General features: G+C 37.1%; 2 protein-coding genes and 1 long non-coding RNA gene across 4 annotated transcripts in view; 1 reads left to right on the top strand and 2 right to left on the bottom strand.

Annotated features, from left to right (window-relative positions):
* The window catches only part of LOC139954652 (interferon-induced very large GTPase 1-like), a 287,324-nt gene that overhangs the window by 36,382 nt on the left and 222,954 nt on the right, over window positions 1-27,988 (bottom strand). The window lies entirely within an intron of this gene.
* Window positions 361-16,102, top strand: LOC139954663 (uncharacterized). The gene is made up of 3 exons (XR_011788161.1): window positions 361-758; window positions 12,578-12,667; window positions 14,902-16,102. It is a non-coding gene; the product is annotated as an uncharacterized lncRNA (long non-coding RNA).
* LOC139954654 (interferon-induced very large GTPase 1-like) lies at window positions 1,697-17,948 on the bottom strand. 2 transcript variants are annotated; one of them, XM_071954550.1, is made up of 4 exons: window positions 17,724-17,948; window positions 14,391-14,483; window positions 12,768-12,835; window positions 1,697-11,272 (listed from the first exon to the last, which is right to left on the bottom strand). In XM_071954550.1, exon 4 carries the CDS (start codon window positions 11,178-11,180, stop codon window positions 5,349-5,351), a length of 5,832 nt encoding a protein of 1,943 aa, XP_071810651.1. In that variant the 5' UTR covers window positions 11,181-11,272; window positions 12,768-12,835; window positions 14,391-14,483; window positions 17,724-17,948; the 3' UTR covers window positions 1,697-5,348. The 2 variants fall into 2 exon arrangements, with proteins under 2 accessions (XP_071810651.1, XP_071810650.1); XM_071954549.1 differs by lacking the exon at window positions 14,391-14,483.

The following is a 27,988-nucleotide window of genomic DNA, read 5'->3' on the forward strand; positions in this document are numbered from 1 at the left end:
ACGGTGTAGGAGACGTTATCGATTAGTAGTGATATCAGGTGAAATTCGTCGTTGTCAAGAACCTATTCTAGGTCAGTTAGCAAGGATCCTCTTTGAATTGAGTCGAACGCCTTGCTCATATCTAGCATCAATAGATTTATAGTGTAACCTATGGATGTTATAGCTTTTTCTGCTAGCACTTTGAAAGCGAAGACAAGTTCATTTGTGCAACGTCCTGAAGTGTAGGCAGTTTGGGTAATGGGGGAGGATATGCTCATCAATTGACGGACGAATCTTCCTGGCCACACAAACCGCAAGAATTTTCCTCAGTGTTGATAATAAAATGACTGGTCATAAAATGACTGGTCGCGCATAGACGCAGGGAATAGACGCTGGCTCCGCGCCTACTCACATTGCAGTTTATGTATCGCGCGTACTCACGTACGCGCTTACAATTAATAGTCTTGACCGTACCCGGACGCAAAAGTGAATCGAGTCACAAAACTGCGAATCTCACATTCCCATGTTGAACGCGCTATCATTTAAGGACGTTAACATTAACCATTTCGAGGAAGTAATCAACCTTGCACAAGATCGTGATACGTGGCGGAGGTTAATCACTGAGCATGTCGGATAGACGAGACTCAACTTACTACTACTAACGCGCTATCATTGCGTCAGGCATTTCCGCCGTTCTAACCCTTTGTGGCACGTAGACATATTGGAAATTTCAACGCCCGACAGTAAAGTTAAGTTCGCGCATAACAGGACCAGGCCAGGTACAATATTGTATTTTTTTGGGTATTTATAGCCTAGTTGTATTAACTATTTGTTAGACCTACCGTAACAGTTATAGGTTCAGGCTAGTGCGTCCTAAGCTAGAACTAGCTTATTATAGGCTAGGATTACGCTTCTCATTTTCAATGTGCCTGAAACTAAGGACTGAGTATTGGTATAAAATATAAATTTGACATTTAACCACGGGATCTTTGATCTTGGTTCCCATGGCAACCACATATTTTGAAAGTAATTGACATTTCCATTATAACTATGAAGGATCCATGTCCATCCATTGTTCCCCCTGGAGTAATAGCAAGAAAACTATTTCACTGAATTGACCTTTGACCTCTCGCCATTGGATACGGGGGTCTGCGAGACACAAGGGTTCACCTGGGCCCCCATAATCCCACACACCGACACGTTTTGACCCCCCTCAGTCATTGTCTTCCGGTCACCCTGGGGTACCCTACCATGGATGACACCCCGAGAGTAGCTACTCATGAAAATTAACCGATGTATATGGCCCAACTGGCAAAGGGATTTCAATTCTCATCCCCTCCTTATGGCAGCGATGAGATAATTAATATGAATATATGAATATTACCTTAAATGCTGGTCATACTCCAAATATATTTCGGACGATAAATGTGAACGTTGATAAATGGTAAGATAAACTTCTTCGCATGATGTATTTTCACGAAAAGCCTCCTTTTCTACTTCTATTGGGAATAGCTTGCTACAACGAGGCTCATAACAACTTCGCTTCCGTTTCTTTGTTATAAAATATTTCAGATAAATCTATTATGAGGCGATATTTATATAAAGTTACTGTCAATGAAGATCATTCGTTTAAATATTAATTAGGGTGTAAAATTTATTTAAACAGCTACCCCCCCCCCTAAAAAAAAAACGCGACGAGAATGAATAGAGTCCGATAGAGTTAACAGTATTTTATCGTACATTCAGTTTATTAATCTAATATATCTGATTCTATACTACAATTTCAATTATATAACGATAACATAAAGACTGTTAAATATAACTGTTGCAAGAATAAGATATTGTTAAATATCCTGGTGTTTGCGTTCAAGCAGTACATTTTTGCTCGATATTAAGATAATTTCACATATTGTAGAAAGTAAATTTGAAGCAAGCACGTCTGATTGTCAAATTGTAGACTGAGGCCCAAGTATTTTTCCATTTTATTTTGGATTTGGCAAGATTCCAACTATACCTTATGAATGGAGTTAACAAAGGAAGAATAAATACATATGATGTATTTATATTGTTTCATCCACATTTTAAAGCAAAATATTGAATCAATGTTTCATCAATGTGACATCACACCCTTCTGCTTTATATTAACTTTTGTTTCACTGCGGTTTCGGTCATTGCCATGATAAACAAATTCAAGTTAAGTTCGTTAAGATCCATGACATGTAGTCGTTACACAATTAATACAGTTATTAGATGATATACATATATAAAAATATATATCGAATCCAAATATCAGATCTTGAAATATAATAGAGTATAGTAGTTCCAATTTACTGGAACAAGAGCAAAATAGGTAAACTGAAAAGTACATAAAAATCGTCAGGATCTCTTAAACTAAGTGACTGTAAGATATTTAAAATTCTAAAATGAATATACATAAGTAATGCTATATATAACCCTTGATATTGGATGTGATGCTAGAATAGCTTTATTCTTAGCAGTCGCTATTTTTCATGCAAATTGTAGAATATCTAAATTCAATGTACAATTGCTTCTATTCCTTTCTAAGGCTGCTTTTTACGATGTGAAACAAGATGACAAGAAAAGGAGAAAATTAAGCTATAAACGTTAAACAAGTCGTGAAAATAGCTCCTCCGATTATGGGTTCACGTTTAATTTGCTCATGTACAATAAAGAAGGACTCGAAGAAATCCGTTCTGTTCTTGGATTTTCGATTATTCATGTCAGTTTCATACTTACAGGAAGTAAGATCCAGATGTAAGTAGTGCGTCGGCTAGTCATACCTTATTACGCATTCCCAGAAGTCTATGTCATTCTACCCTTTTTCCATTTCACTTACAGACAATACCACAAAATATAAAATAGTAATGTAAACATACACACACAGTATCAAGAACTATCTCCTTCAGAAATCATTGAGGCAAAAATATAATAAAACAGCAAAAGACAATATGTTTGTTCAGTATGTTTAACAATGTTGCCTCTCAGATTTTTAATTAGCATGATCCTCACAAAACAGCAAATAGTCATGTAAACATCAACTCTGGAATTTTTATAATTTTGTATACATTTTCATCCAAAATGTAGCAAAATCAACGTCAAAGATACAGCAGAGCGAGAATTGTGATGATGAGAATACGTAATAACCCTTAAGAACCTATTTTCCAATCTACTAAACAAGAAGAATAGTATAAGAAAACTGTACAAGAACGTAAAAATTAAAGTAAGTGACTGCAGCATATTACACCTTTAAACTAAAGACACAAAATAAAGTTGTGTCGCTAGAGCTAGCTGATCAGAGTTAAGAGTAAAAACAAAGGAAATTACAGAAAGAGACAGTACGAATATGCAAACAGAAAAGAACATACTTGCTACTTTGTATTATGTAAATAGTTTTTTCCTAAACAAAGAAATTTTTATCCAAGTATTGCAGCGTCTCGTTGTGTTTCACGAAATAAAAAAGATCCAATTAAATGTTTTTTGTTGAAATATTACCACAAGTGATCTCAAATAATTCTACAAGATCCACCCTGTTATCAACAATCATCATGATGAAGTTAAAGCAAAGCTTACTTCACCAATAGTTCCTTTTTGAGTTCGTATAAAAATGAATAATCTTCTGATGAGTGGTTTAACCTCATTAAAAAAATCATATTTGCAGTAAAAAAGAAAATATTACTTAAACATGACCAGTGCTTTATTTGTCATATAGCACTCGATATCTTTTGGACCTTAATAAAATTGTCTCAATTTATACAAATGCACAATTAATATATCAGATTTTGAATTATAACAAAGAGCATAGTGTTCCAATGTACTTAAACAAGAGCAAAATAGGTAAACTGAGAAGTACACAAAAATCGTCCTTACAAGAATTCATAAAAGTTAGTGACTGTAAGATATTCAAAATTCTAAAATGAATATACAAAGTAAAATTCAAGAACTGAAGCTAGGTTATGGGAATAACCAACGATCATTGTAAAAACGGTAAGAAACAATCCGTCTAGAAAAACACAAAAATGCATCTGCAACGAAGCTAGACCCAATTTGTCAGACAGGACAACTATTACCTAAAAAGACTTTATATAAGAAATATTTCAGCGTCTGCAGGTTCCGTTTTCGGAAAACATGAGATGTTTAATTGTTGAATAATTGCCACAGTTGTTTAGGTTTTGGAAAAATTTATCCTGTCACGTTTCAGAACAAGTATCAAACAGTCAGATTATTGTAAGCCAAGTCTTAGTTGCAAATGAAACATTTATCACATTACATTACGCAGTTATTAGATTTCAGATTTACACCAACCTTTATACCATATATAATGAGCAAGAATGAATACTCCATTATGTCTAAAAGAAGACCTGCTTAATTAACGTGACGAAAGATAACTTGTGTGAGTGACCTACTATTTTCAACACAAAGTGTGAAAATGCAAACAGTAACGTTATGTACATCTAGTCGATAGTTAGTTTAGATTAGTTTATTAACCATATTTACATAACATTCAGTTTGCTGTAAGTGCTAATTTAACGTAGGATCATATTAACACATACTTTTTGAAATGAGAAATTTAATGACATAAATAAATATAGATGCAAGCTTTGAATATTGTTTCACGTATAAAGATATGTCTCCTAAATAATATAAAGATGGGAACAATAAACTGAGGCGTTATCTTTTCTTACAGATGCTTCTAAATTTTACAATGAACAAGTGACTTCAAAATCACTGTAATAATAATAATATGTAAAAACATTAAATTATATACATTATTTAAATTTAGATCACTTTGAAGCTGGTTTATAATTTCCTCCTAGCACTGGTTTTATCAGTGATCCTGTTGTTTATAGGACTATTTAAAAAGCAAAAGAAATAAAACTATTAGTATTTCACCAAATCACACGAAGGATATCAACTAATTGAAGACAATATATGTCATAGGGATGTACATTCACAAAGCATCACTTAGGTTGATGGAGTTGTTTGCGTTCATCTACATATCTGTATTTCGCACACTTATCAAGAGCATATCGGGGGATGGAGTGTACAACCCCACAAAAGCACAGACAAAACATCAAAATAGCTGTATGCAAAAAGTTAATTGAAGACCTAGGTACATACTTAATGTATAGCCTAAATATTCCTCGGAACGCGCCATTTCACGTAATTGTACTTCCTCTAGGTAGGTTCCCGCACCCCTTAAGGCCTCAAGGCCATTACCGATTCCTACTTAGAATCCTGCATTTGTAGGATTCTAAGCAGCAGGATTATGCAGGATTATACGGCTGTGATATATCCAAATAAAATGGAAATGATGACATTTTATGAAACATTACCCAACTTTATTGAGTTCAAGATACTTCTCGTAACACGTAGGCATTCCTCAAATCTTGAATAGCTTCCTCTCTAGTAATCTCGATCCATCCAAGTGGAATGTTTGCCTCCTTTCGCCCATACATCTTTGCGAAATCTTCGTTGAAGTTATTCATCACCCACTTCCAATACTTAACCGGAGATTGGTCTCGCACTGGTTGAATGATCCAGTCAGGGAAGTGAGTTTGATAATCACGATACTTTTGTTCCACATTCCCTTCCCAATAAGTATCATTAGAAGTTACGGAAGAGGTACATATATTACATAAAAGCCTCTCTGAAAACCTGGAAGCTGTACCAACTAGTCCTTCTGGAAAGTGCAATTCTGCTCTGTGCTTTTCATGTTGCGCTGTCATATTGTCACAAGGCGCGTGGCATATTGGACATTGTGCAGTACAACCACTGACATGTCTTGCTATTTCAGCCTGCGGCTTTGTTGGTAAAGCACGTAGCATTCTCTCCGCTTCTTGAATACACCCACTCCGGGGTATACCTAGAATGTCCTTAATATCGCTTTCGATATCATCTTTCAGATAATTCGCAATTTGATCGGTAAAGAAGGATAATTCTTTTACGTCAAAAAGAAGAATGGTTTTAATATCGTCATCCGAAATATGTAAGGTTTCAACATTTTCTTTAATTGCCTTGAACAAGTTCTTAATCCAAATAGAATATTCACTTTCGCTTCCATTATTTTCATTTTTGGGTTGTTTACTATGCAGTGAAACTGTAGAGTGTACGATTTCCAACAACGTGGGTATAATGTCTTGAACTTCCTTTTCGACCATTACTTCAACGAATGATTTGTTTTGCGTTGTAGAAACACAAACCTCTGCTATTTTACGAAGGGACCAGTCTTCTAAGAATGTTGGCAGGTTTAGAATAAAATTGTAGTAATCTTGAAAGTCGTTATTAATTGCCATGTCCTCTAGTAGTTGTCCAAACATTTTAAACTTACTCGCAAAATATGGGCAGTCTTCTCTCACAGCTTTGAAAATTGCAGGACCGAGATAGCATTTTATTCTGTCAGCAAGTTTTTCGTATAGTAATCTGGTGACGCTTGCTGATGCACGGGTATCTTGAAAGGCACTGGAGAAGAGTGCACTAAAGTCTTTCCAGAGGTTTTTCTTTTCTTTTGTAAGCAGCTCTCGCAATGAATACTTCTCATTGTATTTACATCTTCCTTCATAGATAATGGGTACGGCTTGGTTGCACACCTCTTCAAGTACTTTAATTTTGGTATCTTGTGACAAAAGTGTTCCTTCATAACTACTATTTAGATGGATAACCGATGTATCTATCAACTGTTTTATTATTGAAGGTTCAAAAGCAAAGTCATTTTCAATGTCACTTCTAAGATCTGCAAGGGTAATTCCTACAATTGTGTCCACAATATCCTTGGAGCCAATCTGGTTAGGGACACCTCGAGTAAATTTTACTTTCAATCGCTTCATCAATCCATCTTTCAAAAGGTCTCTCTTTTCACCAACTTGGAACACGTACGAATATACTTCCCTTCTGACTTCCTCTTCTTCGACAGTCTTACTAGGATAGGATGTACATATCTCTTTGATCCAATCTTCCCACAGGGTCTCGAATGTCTGCCGTACTTGTTCGTTCGACATTTTTTCCAGTGTTTTAAGATCTGCGATATTATCACGCTGAGCTAACGCTTCTTGTCGCGCCATTTCACGGAGCTGGTTCCTACATACGGGAAGGAGATGGTCCATGTGATCTAAATGGTGAATACTTTCTTCAACTCTGTTCAGCGCGTCACGTGCATCTTGCTTAAAAGTACGTCCCGTGAGCTCTAGATCGTGCAAAAATTCGTCCTCAAATTTGTGAAGTTGGTCATCATTGTGCTCAACGCTGTTTTTTAAGTAAGCACGAATAAGCGCTTCAAGACGACTACATTCTTCGTCAACAACATGATTAATTTCTTCCAACAAGGTTTGCTTTGTTTCACTGACAAATGTTTTCGGAACATTCCTAAGTTTCTGCTGTGCATCGGACTCACTTTCCATTGTTTTCTGCCTCATTTCGATAACCCATTGGCCATATGTGTGTTGAAAAGTTTTATAACGCAAAGCAGTCACACAATTTTGAAAGCTGAATATGAAATTCTCCTCTTTTACTGCATTCCAAATGTTAGTTGTTCTCTCTGAGAATTGCCTTAGGGTACGGGATGTTTCTTTCAAGTCGTCGATTATTATCTTTCTCAACATCATGATCTTTTCACTGTAACGATGATTCGGGGGCGCCATTGCTCCTTGCCAGAGACTTGGGATGTATTGTACATTCTCGTTGCTCTTTAGATTGAAAACATCAGAGAACCGCGTGTATAGATAACCATAGCCTTCAGCATTTGCAGCTGCTGCAACTGCCTCATCTAGGCTTGTCAAAATGGCCTGCGTGCATGCTTCATTCTTTTCAACAGCTGCTAAGTCTGCGACGAACTGTTGAACAAGTCTGCAAGATGAGTTGATGTTTACCTCTCTCATGCGTATAAATGCATGCGCTGCTATCTGTAGCACGTCTGTCATATCTTTTCCTACTGTCTGTCCTGCGATGTTAATAATTGTCGAATCTGCTAAACAAAGGGCAAAAGTTGCTAACTCATTATCATGTCTAAAATCTTCATGAAATGATCGCTCCGGAGCCTTCAGACCCTCGGTGTCGATGACAATCAAATACTCAAATCGTGTGTCTGTTTGCAGCTCTTTGTGAACCTTAAGCAATTGAATGAATACTCCACGCGTGCATCGACCAGCGCTTACCGCGAACTTCACTCCAAACATGCAATTAAGTAAGGTTGATTTACCACTGCTTTGGATACCGAGTACTGAAACTGCGCAGACTTTCGGATTTCCCAATTGTTCGGTTGCAGAAGCGAGAACTGCCTGTACCCATTTAATAGGAACTCTACCTACGTCACCATCCAATATTTCCAATGTATATCCGTTAATCAACAGTGTTGCAGCGATTTTAGGCAGCTCAACTTCATTTATTTTGCTGTCAACATTTGTTCCATTTTGAATTTTCAATTCCTCGTAGGCTTCATACCGTTGCCCAAGTTCACGCATGAAATGTTCAATGCCTAAGGAATTTTTGTCAATACAAGCCGTTACCTGTTGAGCATCTTGAAGCAAATTTATATCTTCATCGTTGAGACACTTGAGTTCAGTTACATAATCTTTCGACTGTTTTGGATTATCCTTTAGTTTGCTTTTCTGAGTATTAAGTTCTCTACTTTTCCTTTGAATGTCACGCAACTGCTTACGTAAAGGAGTAAGCTTCTCCTGTGACAGATCATTTAAGAAGAATTCAAGCCATGCAAGGAAGTACCTGGAAATATCAGACAGTTGCCTTTGATTAAGAGCTTTGATGAGGTTTAATATATCATCCGTTGGCTGAGTTTTTAGTTGCTGCTCTCGAACTTTACGCATTTGTCTTTGCAAGTCGTCATGAAAGTGCTCTACAGTTGGAAATTTGTTATCGAATCGTTTGCTCCACTTTTTATCCAAACCGGCCCACTTGCTCCATAATTCTGACTGCAGTGGAAGATGAACTTTCTTATAATCCTCAGGGCATTTTTTTACGTTGGACAAGATACCAGCTGCGATATTCTTTCCTGCAACACACCCTTCCACTTCATCGTCGACTACGATTTGCAAATCTTTGCAAAACTTCTCGAGAGATCTAATGGATCTAAACTGTTCTCGTTTTTGCTTTACATGACCTTCCCACAAGACTAAATTGAGCTCTTTACATATATCTGAGCCAATGTCTAAGAGAAAAGCCTTGCTGAACAGAAGTGTAACGTTGTCGTTGCGTAATACGTTACCTTGCTTTTGAGGATTTTCAGTTGTGACGACACACAGAAGATGCTTTGTCACTTTCATTTCCTTTATTTGATTTCGATTTCTCTCGAAGGTTTCCTCTTTCACTAACAAAACGACCACATCTGACGCCAATAGAGCAAACTGCCTCTGCTTGGGGAATTCGAAAGCGTTTCCACGTAAATTCAAGAAGGTTATTGCGTCTAGAAGCCTAGAGTTAGCATCTTCTTCGCTCCCAGTGCTTTCTGGTAAAAACCAAAACGTCTCAACTGTTCCCTTTGACAACTTGGCACACGACGGCTCCTCGTCAAAGTCCACAAAGTAAGGGTGATCACTGTTACCTTGCAGCTTGCCAACAACCTTATTCAGTAATTTTGATTTTGAGATACCTATGTCTCCAAATCTAAGAAATGAAACTATGGGTATTTCATGCTCAATCACCGACTTTTCAATTGGAGTGTTCTCATATATTGGCTTCCAGGACTTGTAAATTTTCCGAAGTCCCCAAAGCAGAAGTTGAACCTCAGTTTGATCTTGAAGACTGGGAAGAAGTATAGGAACGGCAAGTCTGCACGCTGCCATTTTTGATAAAATCTCCTGTTTAAGGAAAGGGTCACAGCTATGCAATGCAGCAAATGTTAAATCCATTGCGCTCATAATGTTATTTTGCTCCTCGGACTCGCTTCTTGTAACATCTACTGAGTCAAAAATATCAAAATCAGCCGCCTTACTACTTTTCGAAATATTTTCTAAAGGCTCGCTTGGTAGCTGTACGTATTTACGCCCGCGAAAATCAAGCGAATTGATTGCTGTCATAAACTTCCAAAATGCGTTCTTGCTTGTATTTTCGATTTCGTAGGCATCCCTTCTTACAGATGTAGCTTCCACAATTCCTATGTCTCTTTGAACTATGTTGAGTATTTCAAAAACACTTTTTTCGGGAGATAAGGTTTGAGGAAATGCAGTGTCAAGACTGTTTGGACCCTCAGTACCTATATGCAAATCAGTCACGTCTTTACAAGAGGTCCAACTTGTTTTTAAGAGATTGCGCAAAGAATCGCAAGGCACTGCAAATATCTGGCCGTGATTTTGTACTATATTCCAAACTGGCACTAGGTTTTTGTCTTCATAACTACCTTGCACTACTGTGTGGGTTTTGCTTAAATCGTTTTTATATTGTCTGAAGCCTACATCAGATTTAAGAGTGCCTCCCTCGAACACCTTAATTTGTCGACATAATTCCACTAAATCCCCGTTGGGGTTGTTTTCATTTTCAATACATATCAAGTGTGTGTCTCCGCCTGCTGAACATGAATCTACATCATTTGGATTTAAATCATTCAAGTCTCTCTCAATTGCATCCCAAATTAATTTTCCACAACCACTTTTAATACCAGATGAGCTCACCTTAAGGACACAACGTCCACCAACTTCGAAAGGTCCTAATGATACGTGAGAACCAAATGACTTGAAAAATGAGACGATATCATCGTTAACGTCTTTATTGGTCGTAGTGACGTCTGAAGAAGCAAATTTCTTGGATATATTCTGCAGAGTGCAAAGGGCATCTTCAGTTAGTTGTACTGAATGTTCACTCGTTGTCTCCAGTTCCCTTGTCACGTGCCAGGATAGTTTTATTTTGGACATATATTCGACTTTTTTCCATTCATCCTCTGTAACTGGCGTGGTCATATTTCCAGGGGTGTTTTCATGTCCTTTTGCACACAATGACATAAACAATTGTTCACTTTCGATATCAAAGAAGTTACGTGTTAGGGAGTGTTCGGTCAAAAATGGTATTTCATCTATTTGGTAGGAGAGCCGCGCAAGGGGTCGACAAGGGTTAACTATATTGATGTCGATACTATGTTTTTTATTTAAACCCGTGACGTAGATTACCTGAGGCGAAAGTTCCCGATGTCCACTATCAGTTGCTTCGGCATTTTGCTTGGTCGTACTCTGATCTTCCATGATGTTAGTAATGCTATCATCACTTTCTGATACAACTTAAACTGTTAACTTTGTCTTCGACGAAATCAGGAATCTAATAGACCGTTGTTGAACTGTTTTGAAACATGAAAGGAGAAACTGTGTCAAATTAAGTTACAGTTAAAGATCATGGCTTACTTCTCGACCGCCAAACACCCTGTATCTACTGATTTTCGTCAGTCACATGTAGTAGCAATCCTCATAATCATTAAAAACATTATTGACCTCTAACGCGACGCGCCATAATATACCTTCAATCTAACTGTGTATTATCGAGTTGGCAAATTATCTCTACATTCCATCTATTTATACATCTTTATAAATTGCAGCCAGAAGTCACACGGTCACAGGAATGATTTAAACATGAAAATGCTACCATAGGAATATATTCTGGAAACTCGGTGACAATTCCCACAGGTTGTAGCTAGTTGTGACAGCTCTTATGTATTTAGAAACAATTGTGTATGTCAGCAAATAGTTTCTCGTTTTTTGACACAAAGCAGAAATATAACACACTTAAGAACTGTGCCTTACCCACCAATACAGCTGATGTCTTTTAAATTACATTCAATGAACTAAATTAGTTTTAGTAGTAATTGAATAGTTACGCCACTCTTTTATGTAATGTTTCGACAGCGATTAATGAAAACGAACGAAACATTAAGCAGAGCGAATAATATACATTGCATCAAGATTAGTAGAAAACCCGAACCAGCAGTGGAAATTGCAAACACAATAAACTCATGTTTGCTGGTATAATTGTCGTCTATTGTTACTATCCTATCAGTTCCAGCTGTTTTGTCGAAGGAATCATGTAGATTTAATATCCCATTTAAATCCAAAAAGAAGCATGTTTCTGTAATCCCACGGAAAATTTCCAAAACTTTAAAAATCTTGCAGACGATTAGACACGAATAACAGAGTTTCAAGTCACCTCAGTCTGGTAACACTGAGTCGATGCTTAAATGATTCTGTCTAGATTAAAAGATGGCGTAAGACAATGCGGATAGTTTCAAGTAAGCGGTTCAGGCACATGTCCAATGTGTCCTTAATCTTTATAATTTTAAAGTACACATCACAAATAGTACATTAGTTACAAATCCCCGTCTGTTCGACAGGTGCGACTAAACATAAGAAGTTTAGACATCTCGAAAATATGGTGCAATTGTAATGATATTCTTCTAATATACGGTTTTGAGTTGGAAGAAGGCCCATGTTCTATTGATCAGAAAGTTGAACACTAACTGTTACGTTAAACGGACAAGAGGAGCACTCGACAACTAGAAAGAAAAGCTGACACTGCAAGATTTAAACATCTGATTCAATTCAGAAATCATAATTATCATTCCAAACTTAAAGACATTTTTTGATTTCCATAGGTGTCTGGAGAAAATCCTTTGTTTGCTAAGAACAACTTATGTCCCAATTCCAGGAAGACATTTGGAGGTATATACGGCCATAAACCTAAGGTGAGCTATATACGTGAACTTATATTAACACCTTTGAAGAATGTTGAATTTGAGGAAAGGTCGTCAAAAACTTAAATGATACATTCATACATATACTCACTGGTTTTGTACTTGTCCAAATTAATTCCTTCATTGAGGGTCCTCTCCTTTCTCTTCTCCGAGGTAGAACTACAAAATAAACAACCACTTTATCATATATTTATGTGTAGAGTCAATAGACAGTTAAATTACACAACGCGGGATGCTCAAAATGTGTTATATACAATGGCATAGTACAGTTTACAGCAAGTATGAAGGTATTTATATAACGGGCATTTAATCCGAACAATTACTGAACTAAGGTAACGTGATTGCAACATTATTGAAAGTTATCACTTTGCTGAGCTAAAAATATTCAAATAGTTCCATGTAGGAAAGCTACTGCATGAACGTTTTTAGGCAAAGAAATAATAGAAACATATAATAGATGCAAAGAGGTTTGATACTTGTCAATAGAACGACCTGTCGCAAATGGTCCCATCGAAACATGGGAGCCAAATGCATCAATAAATGAACAAATCTCTCGCTTAACAACGTCGACTGGTTTAACATGATTAAGTTGCTGCCCATGTTCCTTGGATAACTGAAAAGAATTCTCGACAAGTCGTTTTTGAGACGGATCTCCCTTGTAACGTTTATGCACATACCAAGTATGTTTCACTTTCGATATATATTTAATCTTACCAATGAGTATAACAGGTAGGTATCGGTGTATCCTGTAAAAGATTATGTCCATGTGTACATAGTGATAAATACAACTACTCACTGTTTAGTGAAAGAAGTTCCAGGTCAGTGAAATTATTAGAATTTCTAACTTTTCTAATGATATGTAACGAGAGTCGCTCTGTAAGCAGTGAAATTTATATCATGTTTATTAAATCATAAACCTCGTAATGGGTGAATTACTTGGGATGTATTATTTAACGTAATGGAATCATCGTTAACCTTCAGCGGGTTTGGTTCACTTTCTCTCAAAGGACAGAAGTTTCCGTTATTATCACCTTCCATATCTCCAAGTTGGCCTAGGCTTTGCATAAATGAACGAACATTATTTTCTTTCTCTTTATTGATGAATAACGTTGACCTAGAAATAATGTTCTAACGCATTATCTTGATTTTTGACATTGCAAACAAATTTCATTATGTACTGGTCAGCCAGAAGAAATTAATCTTCAAAAAACGGAAATAACATAAATATTTGCTATCTACTGTGTTTATACAAGCAAAAAGATAATGAAGTATAATTTGATTTGAACAACAATAGGAGATCAAATGCAATAATGATATCAAATTGTTGCTTACTTGAATATTGCAAGACCAACTAGGTCATTTTCGTTCTGAATACACAAGAAAAAACTTTTTTAATCCATTACTTGTGAAATAGATATGACTCAAACAAGAGTTTCTGGTTTTATCCATCTTTTCTGTCAGATTTCCTGAACTAGTAAGTTAGCTACCCGACGTATGCCTATTTTTAAATGATATATGGTTACACACAATGAGATTATTAAAAGGAAGACAACCATTTTCAGTATTGCTATTTCACATCCCCATCTTAATATGTTATTCCTGACCTATGTTGAGGTATAGTTGTAGCTGACTAATTGTTGCCAGTTAAAAATGTCATTATTACAGAAATTGATCATAGAGGTGATATGAAACATCGTCACGGCAGATTTCATACCTTTATTATTGGTCTTTGCCTGTAAAGGTGAAGCAATGCTCGTTCAACTGTCTCTGTCACTGATTGTATACTGAGCTGCATAACACCATTAATCTTGCATTGGTAAAAGTTAGAGGGAGGAGGAGGGGGGGGGGAGAGAAATTAAGTCACAAATGAGTTGATAATCGCAAAATGGCAGAGAGTAAGCTAAATAAAAAAACTTGAATGTATCGTAAAGTGTATGGCTTTCGTCTAAAGAGATTTTTTTACAAAGAGAATATCCTGATAAATAACATTTTGCAATAAATATTTCAAACTCGAACGAAACGACTCTAATTTACAATTGCATACATTTTACTTTTAAACTGACAACCTGCATGAACGTTTTGTTTTAATATGTGTTCGTGCAAATAGTTCGTGTTAATATTTCGTGCTACTTATATGTTTACTTACCTTCTAATAATATCCTACTCTCCTTTCATCAATTATGTCAAATGTAACTTTCAGAATTGCTAAATTTCTTTGTTTTCAGGAGGAATGTAGAACACCAGTGCTGCCCTTAGTCCACGTTTCGTGAACGCGGACTTGGTCTCGGATTTTACCCGACTAGATGAGCCCAGACTCCGACATGGGACCAATGCCAGACGAGATGGGCAATTGTATTTATTGAAACTAGTTCAAATGTTGTTCATATTTTTACAAAGCATCACTACACCAAAGTCTATACTTGTCTGGTTGAACATTAAAGCAAGCTTCTCATTGTTAAGCGGTTCGAGCATGATGCCACTTATTGTGCCTAATAACGGAGCCTTAGAGAGGTCAGACAGAGTCATATAATAAATCAAAACGAAGACAAATGATTGGTGTCGACAGGTATTGAATTATCAATACGATTGAGAAAGTCACAGGCATCCCTCTTATGATTTACTCCTGGTCTGCAACCTGGCTCAATTCGACATTAAGATTCGGCCAAACTATATATACAAGAGTTACCAATTGTATCAATGTTATTTTCAACTCCGTTTTCTTTATAAATACCTTTCCTTAAACCCGAACTACCTGTACAAGGACTGGGAGCCACTAGGCTCAACCACAACTGCCCTATTTCACACACAACAACAAGTAATATACAGCAAGTATTTGGTTAGGTGTATATGATATCACACGTTGCTATTATTTCCGTTGCTTCAAAACAGTCTTTGAAGCTGTACTGTACTTGACCGTCGTGAACTTCCGGGTGACTAAAGTGTTGTATTACACATTCCTATCCTATTTACGTATCCATAGCTAGTATATTGGATGGGCTATATTATGCTAAAAACCACACGTACAATTTTGCGACACATACGGTGCGTTCGGTTTCTGAAGTTTAAGTTTTGAACTTAGTTTATAAGGTTGAAACTTGTCTTTAGCTAATTTTTTTGGTAGCAATATTGGCCATTTCTTGCTGTTCGTAGCATATCACTAGATTATCATCAACGTCATCGTCGTCAACATCACTGTCTTTGTCATCGTCGTCGTTATCCTTGTCGTCATCGATTTTAACTGTGTCATCTTTTACTTAAGTCTTCCTTTTGATTTCCGTGTGTTTAACTCGATCCCTCGGTGTTAGATGTAGCAGAGTTCGTTCCATTGCTCTTTGTGTTGTCATTAGGTTTCGCTCAATCTCTCTAGTTGTAGTCCAAGTTTCTGCTCCGTATGTCATCGTGGTGAAAACGCACTGATTGTATATCCTGCTTCGTAGTGACAAAGGTATTTTATTGTCAGTGTGAATATCTCTATATATTTCGAGACTTATCCATCCTGCCTTAATCCTGATTAGTACTTCCTCTTGTGTTGTGGTACTCAGTTTCAGTGTTTGGCCAAGATAGTTTTTGTGGTGTTCGACTTTTTTTCCTGTGTGATGGTTGTCTACCCCTTTACTTACATCAGAATAAAGATTTGTCAAAGCTGACTTTCTAGTTATTTCTAGATTTTCTGACGACGTTAACAACTAGTTGTGTTATTAAAGGGATGCGCCTTCTTTTGTTCTACAAATTCTACATAATTTTATGAAACATGCATATCAAACAACATAATTACTAACATAATGATTCAGGTAATTGTAAAATGTTTACATTCAAGCGACATGCAACAGTGACAGTTCATATTTTCGTTAAAATAATTTCTTGGACGAAAAATATGCCATGCGTTTTCCTAATTTTTGCTCAGAAAGAGTCGAACATAGAAAATTTCACATTATTACACAGCTGCTCTTGTTACGTCATGGACTAAACATGTTTGAACCAAGAAATAGTAAAGTCGAGGATGGTCTGGTTCGGATAATGACGAAGAAGGCAGAACGCTCATACAAGACAAGTTAGCATAGAAAGTGAGCCAAAAAAGAGAGCAAATTTCGAAGATAAAACAAAGCGAAGAAAGAAACAAAAAAAGGAACAAAAAACAAAAGGGCGAATAGAAAACAAAAAGGTCCCCAATGCCTCGGGGCAAGTATCGTGCAAACAGAGCAATGATATCGCCGACGAAACTGCATGTTTTTCACGAACATATTAGTAGCAGACGGATACTTTTTTACAGCTTTACATTGTAGTCAGGTTATATGGTACACCTGTGACGTCAGGAACCGAAGGCACAAGAGCTCATAAGTACATCAAAACATACCTAAGTAAACTTGAGTTCTCATATTTGGCAAGTTAGTTAGTGGCATAGATAGGAATGCAGACTGAGTTGACCTTTAACCTTCAATGACTATTGTAAACACTTGTCTGTGTAACCGATGGAATTATAAGACGTATTTGCGCAGTTAGCCGTCAACCTAACAGCATAATTCAGCTAGGAAGCATTATAAGTTGGTAGCTTAAATACGGCTACTTATAGTGCACCCACCTTATATATTGCAGAAAAATGAATGGTAGAATTTAACCGAATCTAAAGTGATTAGACCTATCAAATTCTATGGACAAAGGAATTTGTATTTTGATTTTTGATTTTGTATTTCAATATTATAAATATGATTAACAAGTATGCCATTTTCAGTTTTGAATAGTATCGTTTGTATGTATGTTTCACTAATTAATTCTCAATTCTTCAAATATGGAGTAGCGTGTTTTAGTTTGAAGAAGGGGCAGGAGGTGGATAGGGTGGTCGATGCCATTGAACCGGTGGTCCCATCCTTACTCCGGCAATGAAGTCTTTGCTGCATACGGTGATAATGAGTTTGCGAGCCATGACGACTATACAGCATTTCAGTCCATTGTGAACTATAAGCTTGATGACGTGGACTTATATATGCTATGAACATACTATAGTAGGTTATATGATACGGTTAGGAAACATAAATGAGTGTTAACTTACATGTTTTGTTTGTTTCTCAAAATGAACGGAACCCTCTCACACACGGGCTGTGTCTTCTTGCAGCGAAGTGATATCGATTGGTCAGCTCTAGAGCAAGAACTCGCTGGCTTGAAGAGCAGACATGACGAAGGGTACATGTTGTTCGTGCTTCAAAGAATTGAGACCCACCCTGTGTAAATAATCTATAACTGTGTTATGTGCATACAGTAAGATGTAAATGCGCAACGTTGACTATCGTACTAGTAGGGAAATGTTCTTTACGGAAACAATAGTCCAAAGATTGCACATTCGGGAAATTCCGTATTATGAATATCGAGGTCAGTTATGTACTGCACTGAAACTGAAAGTCTAAAGTTACATTCCCACCTAGCTAAAGACAATGTTTTCATGTTGGGAAAAGGTTGATATTCAGTTTAAACATAGGATATCGTGCAATAAGGATGCACAAACAATATGAATAACGGAGATACTATAATTTTGTCATGTAATAAAAGGGAATGCTGAATTTTCTAGCTATGTATTTCTTGTTTAGCCAGTGAACAGAGAACTTTGCTATCAGAAATATTATTAGCTTCGCAATCTGGCATGCCGTATTGGCGTTTAACATGACTAAATTATGTTGTGCACGTAACACTGAACAAAACTAGACTAGTATTCCTGACTCCAGTCTCATACTTTTTTTCATATTCGTTTGTTCATTTTAACAAATTTAACACTAGGGAGATAACCACTCATTGTCAATCAGTGAAATTCAAATATGCCACGTGAAGTTAATTATGCATAGACTAGGTCGAATTTATCTTCTTGCGCACTTAGACACCGGCAATATAACTAGGCTAATGCAGTTTATGTATCGCGCGTAACCACGCACGCGTTCACAAGTTATATGCTTGACCTGGGCCCTATTTCATAAAGATTACTTACGAAACTTCTTAAATAATTCTTCGTAAGTCACTTAAGAAGTTTGAACAAGAACTAGTTCGTACCTTACGAACGATTAATCTTCTTAAGTTACGAACGAGTATTAAAGAATTTATTAACAGTTCGTATCTTTTATAACTTTGAAAGAGGTTGAATGTGACCTTTGACCAGTAGCGCCAACTTTGTCTGAAACTTTTTCTCGTAAACGCGCATTCTTGCTCACAAAAGAAAACAAGAAAATGGTAAGTAAATGACTAAAGCTTTCCTTCTTTGCAGCTTTTTATCCAAAATAATGAAATAAAACTGTTCACGGGTAGTTTTGTTCTTATTAAATACCATCAAAAAAGTGTTTTTCTAGAGCAGAAAGTTGTACTGAAACTGCTCGAGTGAAGCATCCATACGATAACTGTGTGTAGACGATACCTACTGTTAGGGCTACATTTAATTATAATAGAGGCTACGCATAGGGTCGTTGTACTTACGGTAACAAATAGGCTAGGCCTAACGTTAGTTAGGCTAGTGCCTAAGTAATGATGCGCACCACTGGCGAAATGAATACCGTAATCACGAGTTGACAGTTGACACTCGTGATCTCTAATTAGTCTTGAAGTGGAAATGTTCAAACCACCCCGACCTCACAACGAGAACAAAATAAAGGATGTGTGAATCGTAATTATCTATAGGCCCTAGGCTAACTGATGTTAGAGTTGACTAGGCTAGGCCTAATGAGGTAACCAATGTTGGACGATCAGTTTAGTAGAAAAAAAATCAGGGGGACACTCAAGTCCCCATCAAGGAGAGGGAAAAATGAAGACACAAACACTCAGTCCCGATTACAATGCTTAAAGTGCTTTAAGTGCTTTGGCTTAAAGTTTCCAAAGCATTTCTTAAACCCATTCACACTACTTGCAAGTACAACTTTCTCAGGCAAACCGTTTTAACAAAAAGTTTGAACAATTTGGCTAGGCTAGGCCTATTACTTAGCATCCGTAAGTTAGGCTAAGCTAATTCTTCTACTGTTTATATTTATATTAGTATTTTGTGCACCCAGATTTGTTTTCGGAGATCTTAGCGCCCCTGTCGGAGACCTTAGCCCCCGTGTCGTGGAAATCATGGCGCCACCCCAGTTTTAACAGTAACAAAGATATAAATTCAAGTAAGCAACAAAGATATAAATATGTATAGAACTTAGAATGTTGTTATCTTTTTTTTTTCAGGAGCACTATGGTTTAGGGACTTTCTGAAGAGAACCGGATTGTAGTGGAGAGAGCTGGGGAGACTCAAGGAAAGAAAGAGCTATGTTAACAGTCGAGCGACTAGAAAAATGGTTCGGAGACTATAAGGCGTATATCAGTTTCGATGCGGTGAAAAACTGGGAGGAAATTCTTAATGATGGTAGTCATATTTCAACTGTGACAAAAGTGGGTTTCCACTGGCAGGAAGCATGGAGAAAGTGTTGGCCTCTATAGAGTGACAAAGAACATTTACCAGTTGAGCAACACGGACAAAAGGCAAATCACCGTCCTGGCCTGTATGAACGCCACAGGATTTATCTTGGAGCCTATGTTAATCTTCCCGAACAGCCGTTTCTGTTACGACCCCCTGTAGGGTGCTCCAGAGGAATGGTGTGTAGGACAATCCTGGAACTGCTGTTTTAATACGAAAGTTTTTTTACGAATGGATCGCCAATTTCTTTTACGGAGCGTTAAGAAAGAGGAATATCACCTTTGTCATCCTGCTAGTTGAAGGGCATAGCTCTCACATCACCCTCAAGACTGCAACTTCTATGCTGAAAACAAATCATCCTATATTGCCTGCCTTCCCATTCATCGCATGTACTTCAGCCGTGCGATCTGAGTCTCTTCAAAAGTTTGTGTATGGTCTACTGTAATAACTCAAGCATTCCACATTGCCACATTTTAAGTTATTTGAGTCTTACATGGGACAAGAGGAATTGCCTTTTAATATCTTTTGCCGTGAATGCTATATTGTAAAAGTCAGTTTTATATTCATTATAATTGAACAATTTTACAATTCACTTTAAAATGTCCAGTATCCTATATAAATTAATGTTCTATAATGTTCTTGCCAAATAAAAATGTACAAAATAATAGATTTCCTTCAAAAATATCTGACAGAGGCGGCGGAGGGGGGGGGGGGAAGTCCCTGGCAGGGGGAAGCGCCAACAGGGGTATCAAAGGTTTATATATAAATGTTTATATATCTATATGTAGGAAATATATAGGGTGAAGCACACGAAAACATATTCGGAGCGAAAATTGCATTTTTTTTAGAGGGGTCCCCAAGGTTTTTTTTAATTGAAAATCGTTGTGCGGAATTTCTAAATTTTCCAACTAAGACAATTCATATATTCATGTAAATAACCTAGGTATTTGCAAGTTTCAGTTAAAATTGAGCGAAAATCGTCCATTTTTACCACGTTTCACTTGTCAACTTTAACAATTTTTTCTTGCGATTCTTATACTCCACCGTACAAAACTTGGTATGATTTTGAAGATAGAATTACACTGTTTGCCAGCTTCAATTCTGCGTTTTGTATACTTTTGTTGTTATTGGGTGGGTCGATCATGTTTGCTAGCTTCAAATGCTTACAAGGTCAATGCAAACCGTTCCGGTATGTCACACTTAACCAAGTTCTTGATTCTTTGCCAAAATGGTTTGTATTTAAAATTTTATACATAATTACACCCCTAACAGTTTAGGAACATTTTGGCCAATTTTAGACTAGGAAATATTTTAATAGATATTTTCCCCAAAATAAAGTTCAGGTGCACATGGAAGGAAGGGGGGGGGGGACTTTCGTCAAGAAACTATTTTTTAAATTAATTTGCTTCAAAAGTTGGAATAGCACCAGATTATATCTAAGGAGCCGTAGTTATTCTCAAAGTTGAGGGGGTCACCCCTCCTCTTAGATCTTACCCCCAGGACAGCGATCACAAATAACCCTAAACCTCCTGCTGCCAAAAAATCCGGATCCGCCCCTGTAGTTTTTTGTAGTTCAAGCCGATAACTTATAAAGTTATAATTAGTTGCGTTAACAGCTACGAGTACGTGTGTGAAGGGAGGGCAATGGGCACAAATTTATCAACAAAATCACAAATGTATCGACCATAGGTGTACAAGGTGGGGTTGTCTCCCCCCCGCCCCCCCCAAAAAAAATTCTGAAGACCTAAGATATGGGCAAAAAATCTATGCAAATTAGAGCAAATGATAGCACGATTTTGCATATATCCCCCATATATAAACCAAAATTTTCAAAGGGGAGGGGATACCCCCTTAGACCCCTCTCCCAGGACGACGGTCTGAAGTCGGGCAACAGTTCGATTTTCCGTCCAGAAAGGTTCTGCCCCTCCCCCAACCTTGTGGCAAGTAGTTCTACCCTTCCCCCTCCCTTCCACCTCAGTCAGAAATGAACCTTTCTATAGTTACCCCCATTATAGTAGCTGTGATTGCCATCCCATCACCACCCCACCCCTATTATCGCCTATCCTATATTAAGAAGGGCATATGCTTAAAGAAATATCAGCTTGAAGCATATCAATGATGTTGATGCACGCAAGTCTACTGAACCGGTACTTCGAATGCATCTGTCGGTCTGTCCATTGATCTAGTGGGTTGGTTCTGTCCCTAAATACCCTTTTCCTTTGTAGAACTCGTTGGTTTTCTTTTTCAAGCAGCCAAAAGCCATATACATAGCCTTCATTGTCATCCACATTAAACACCAATGATGTGTTTTGATTGAAATTTCCCGCCTAATGGACATGTGACACCGAAGAACATACTTAAGTGTGATGCTGATCATTCTTAAAGTTAAGAACGATTTCAGGACAAAGATAAGAATGAATTCTTCTTAAGTTGCTTTATGAAATAGAAGATAAGAATGTTCTTAAAGTTAAGAACAATTACAGACTTAAGAAAGATTATTCTTCTTAAGTCCTAGATAAGAATGCTCTTAACTTTAATGAAATAGGGCCCAGGACGAGAACGTCGAGGGCGGCGGAAGCACTTTTAATCTGGGGGGGGGACCAACGTCAAAGGGCACTTTGCAGAAATTCGATTGGACTGATGCAGCTTGATATTTAGTACCCTTTATAACTCTTATTGTATTATCTTATTTGCGTATACACATCACTCCAACGCCCCCCCCCCCCTCCCCCAAGGAAAAAATGCATACTAGCACTGCAATATCCGGAGCGCCACCATCGGTTGGCGTTTAGCGAACAAGAAATTTTTGGTTTTACAAACCCCCAGATGGCCGGAAACGGCCCTTCCCTAGTTTTCATACTGGCTCCCTGCAGGCCTCTTGCTAACTTCAGACACCTCATTCAATATCACTTTTAAGCCCCCAAAATTAAACGAGTTAAAATAGTACGTAATTCAATACTACATAATTTATTTAAATTTAGCAAGGTACATGTAGGCTACAGAGTAGTCTTACTTTGCAACTTCTGATACTTGTAGATACAAAGATAGGCCAGAAATGTCTTTGTTACAACTATAGCCAGTAATTGTCTTTGATACAACTGTAGCTAGTAAATGTTTATCGAAAGGGCTGTTTTGGAACTTGGAACGCCGATCGTGACAACAACAGGCAACAAAGTGCTGCAGCTCTATACATATAAAGTCTGTTAATCAACGATAGGTCCGGGCCTACAGTGTTACATACTGGCTACCCCCCTGATAGTTCTAAATTAGGATTAGATCTCTTACTGAAATATCGCTGACCTAATTAGGTGATCAAGGGTACAATTTTTATGTAGGAAAAGGGCACATTTTTAACCTGAGGAAAAGTGGGGGGCACGTGCCCCCTGTGCCCCCCCGGTTCCGCCGCCTTTGGCGAACGTGAACAACTGCACAAAACTGCGACTTTTCCCATTCCCATATTGAACGCGATACCATCGCGTCACCGCCTTTCTAACCATTTGTGGCACGTAGACATTTTTGGAAATTTCAAACACTGACAATTAAGCAAAGTTCCCACATAATAACGTACTATATAGCCTAGTTGTATTAGCCATTTGTCAGACCTACCGTAACAGTTTTATTAAAGGGCTAAGTATAGGCTAGGTTTATGCTCCTCATTTTCAATAGGCCCGTAACCAAGGAGTGCAACCGATTCACCCAGAAATTACAGTAACTACTGTAAGGTTTTGTACCGCAGTAAAAACTGGATAGTGCTGATAAATATAATAAATCAGTAGCATGTGCTATTAGGATTACAGTAAGAACTGAGGATATGTGTAATCCCAATTGATGTATCAAACCAGATTTGTTGGGATTACACATATCCTCATATTTTACGGTAATCCTAATAGCACTTGCTAGCACGATCCAGTTTTTACTTTGGTACAAAACAATACCAGGATTTACAGTAGTTAGTTACTGTGTTCTCTGTGTGTATCGGGTGAGGACCGGGTACAGGTATAAAATATACATTTGACATGTAACCAAGTGACTTTTGAACTCAACAAAGATATAGCCTTCTTTATACATTCTAGTTCGTACAACACTACACAACCCAACGAATAAAATCACGTCAAAACAAAAAAAATCTCGCTTCCCACCGTTGTAAGTAACATGAATCAACCAAAACCTTAAATATCTATTACCAAATAGTTATCCTTAAGCTACGAAAAACGTATATACTTACACCCCAGCTTCACATCGACTGTAGTGCAGGGCCGGATTAAGCTTGTGGGAGGCCTGGGCCAGCTTGGTGGTGGGAGGCCCCCTCTAGCAATTTTTGAACTACTGAGTGACGGTACTGTTGTCCGCCATATGCGCATCATAGCGATGTTATGGCACTAAAATTGACAAAAACCAAACCCATCTTTACAATAACATATTGAGCGGTCGTTAAGGCCTACTTTGATCGTTAAAATGATCTTTCAAATCAAACCAATTTATTATTATGAATGTTTAGAAAAATACTTGAGAATATGAAAATTTAGAATTTCATGCATCCAGATTTAGGCATAGTGAGAAATGTAAGATTAGGTCACCTTATAGTATATGTGAAAAAGACTTGGGAGATGAATACCATGTGGACTACATATATTAGAATTGTTGTTATAATGAGAGAAAAAACTTCAAAAAGTGTTTGCAAAAACATTATTTAATTATTAATATAAATTACATAAGATGTTTTTTTCAACTAAAGAAATCTAAATCTTACACAAATTACTCAAACGTTTTACTTAAACGAATATGTTTAACAAACTTAAACTCCGTAAAAACCCAAAGACTTAAAAATATGATTTCTAACACATAATGATAGCTGCATGTGAATACCTTTACATACCATTATAACACAATCATGTATATATATATATATATATATATATATATATATATATATATATATATATATATATATATATATATATATATATATACAGTTTTATAATCTAGGTGAGACTAGGCTACACCATCACATCCTACTGTTATTGGGATAGTCTGTTTAGATCTAAATTAAGCTTCAAAATCTAACCAATTAGCTAGATTCACCAGACTTCAAGAATCCTTAGATCTTGCAACTCATCATAACCATTCCGTATAAAAAGCACACGTGTAAGCTTTGTAGTATTCCCAGACTTCCACTACGAGTGCTCTGTGGCACTGTGTACACCATATATGACATATAACATGCATCTGCGCTACTGTAGTCTGCATTCGTGAGACCATGGGCCTAGATTTAGGTGTATGCAGTGTGGCTATACTGTAGAGCATAGGCAAACAGGCTAAAAAAGTGAAGTAAAAAGTAAAAAACAGACCCAAAATTGCTGCCCCCAGTTTAGAACTTTAGATACATGGTTTTAATAACTTTTATGTCACACTGAGTGACGGTACTGGTGTCCGCAATGTGCGCATCGTAGAGATGTTATGGCACTAAAAAAAAAAACCGGCAACACACCACTTCATCGATAACAAGACGTCCCCGTTTTCGCGTAGTAGCGAATGTTACCATTTGGCGAAATTGAGTTAAATAATATTGTTCTTACCTATTTCGAGGGTGAAGAATCGGTTGAGCCGGGTTAGAAGTTCTAAAACGGTCTAGTTGTTTAGTAATGTCTGGCTGATTTCAAACGAATGTCCACCTAAGGCCCATTCTCGTTTCCACATACTGACGAATACTTTAGTCATTATAACCACTCAGTAACACAATTTGTATAAGGTCCATGCGTTTTTGCATAACAACGAATATAACCCTTTGGAACAAGCTGAACATAGCAACCATGTCATACTGACTTGAGAACCAACTAATTGTCATTTGAAAACACCCAAGATTATGGGAAGGTAATATATTTATTATTTCCACCTCGTCTTTTAATTGATTAATGTATCATTTCATACACGATAGCATAACTCGTGAAAACAGAATGGCCAGTGGGTCAATAATATACCTGAATAGTAGCCTAGTGTTATGATTGCAGTACATTCGATGCTTTTCTATGTTGCGCGAGTAGCTATAGCTATAGACAGTAGAGTTACGCAATTTATCTCTACTGAATCGGTGTGACAGTGTCGGTACATTTATCTAGAGCTGTGTGTAAATGAGGAAACAGGTGGTGTAAGTTACTGACGGACATTGATGACAATCGGTGTAACTGGTATAGAAATGATAAATAAATCACTCAAATTTTAATTGTAACCGCAAAGACTACAATACCTAGACCAAGGTTAATTAATTTAATCCATTCTTAGTGTTAGTCTAACCATAACTAAGGATTAAAGGCAAGGAATCCCAAACCATATTAATGAACTTATATCACCAAGATCCTTGTAATGAACTTATCCCTAAAATATCTAATTCCATTATCTTACACGGTGCGGGAGTAAATTGGTTTTTAAAAGTCATGGCATGGAGCTATTCTTTTGCCAATGTTTAATGTCATAGTGCCACTTGGGATGGTGGAGGGGGGGGGGATATAATTTAATTCTTTCGGTTGCCTGTCTACTTTCAATGTGAATGTAAACAGTTCAATAAATAAATACCAGTATTATGACAAATTAAACATGCTAACAGCAGTTCATTTCCACTAGACTTCCTCCAGTCTTCAATTTACGGTAGTAGAAGTACGGTTTTTCTTAGCTGTTAGCGGCTTTGCTCATCACGAGCATTACTCTAGCCTAAATTATAACCACCTTTATCTAGTAATACCTAGTTACATAGTTGAAGGTCACGTACTTTTACATGAAACTTTGGAAGGTACTAACATAGTAAATACTTCAGCAGTTACTTTGCTACAAAGGACGAGGAGGCAGGAGGGAACAACCTTCAGATTTGACAGAACCTTCGATGTTTTCTTCTACATGCTAGGAAGTTTAGGATCATGGGGGAAGTTATACCAGACCTTTCGAAAAAATAAACCAAGTCAGAATATGGACATACAAACCAAATGAACATCACACACTGATACACCCTCAGCCCTGGTTTCCATACATTGGGATTTTTAACCCATAATGTTGCTCGACATAAGAAAGGAGAAGGCACTGGATGTTCCAGAACGGAAGTCGCAAGCCACTCGAAGAATCCATGTATTGCAGATATCAAACGTTTGATTAATCCATGATATTGTGTCACATTACGATTGGAAGGAAAGAAATATAACAAAGGGTCTTTTTCTTGACTTTTTGAGTGCGTTTAATACTGTCTTGCCAAATCAATTAATGAAGATTCTTTTACAATTTATCAAAGAAACCTGGCTTATTCATTGGCTGACACAATTTCTTCAAGGATGGTCCAGACAAGTTCGGTTGGATAAAGGGTTATCAGAAATATCGGAAAAAAAGTTGGTGTGTCTTAGGGAGAGGGGTCCATTATCTGCTATATTATTTACTATATATACTTATGAAATTAGGTCAAATTCACATATTTCTGTTACAAAATATGCCAATGATACTGCTGTATCATGCACAATTCCTAGGAGCTCTGTTGAAACTGACCAATCAAATTATCAGTATTCTGTAAATGACACAGTTCCAACATGTGACCGCAAGACTTAATTGTGTAACCCCCAAAAAGAAAGGAAATTTGTTTTTGAAAATAAAACTATAAAACATGAAGGTCTCATACTATCAAGATCGCATCGTATTATTATTATTTTTATTGAGGAATCTGAGGTGGCTAGAACCTCCAAAACTGAGTACCGGGAGTATACAGCGACGACAGTTTGACCTTTTCTTGCAAAACATCAAGGTATTAAAAAAGGTAAATTATATAGTATCTAGTGTGGCTTATACGTTGTGTCTTACTTTAACCAAAATGCTAAAGGAAAATGTTTTCAATACTATTATTCTACCCTGGCACATGTGATCTATAC

Source organism: Apostichopus japonicus, chromosome 17, assembly GCF_037975245.1.
Source record: "Apostichopus japonicus isolate 1M-3 chromosome 17, ASM3797524v1, whole genome shotgun sequence".
NCBI lineage: Eukaryota > Metazoa > Echinodermata > Holothuroidea > Aspidochirotida > Stichopodidae > Apostichopus > Apostichopus japonicus.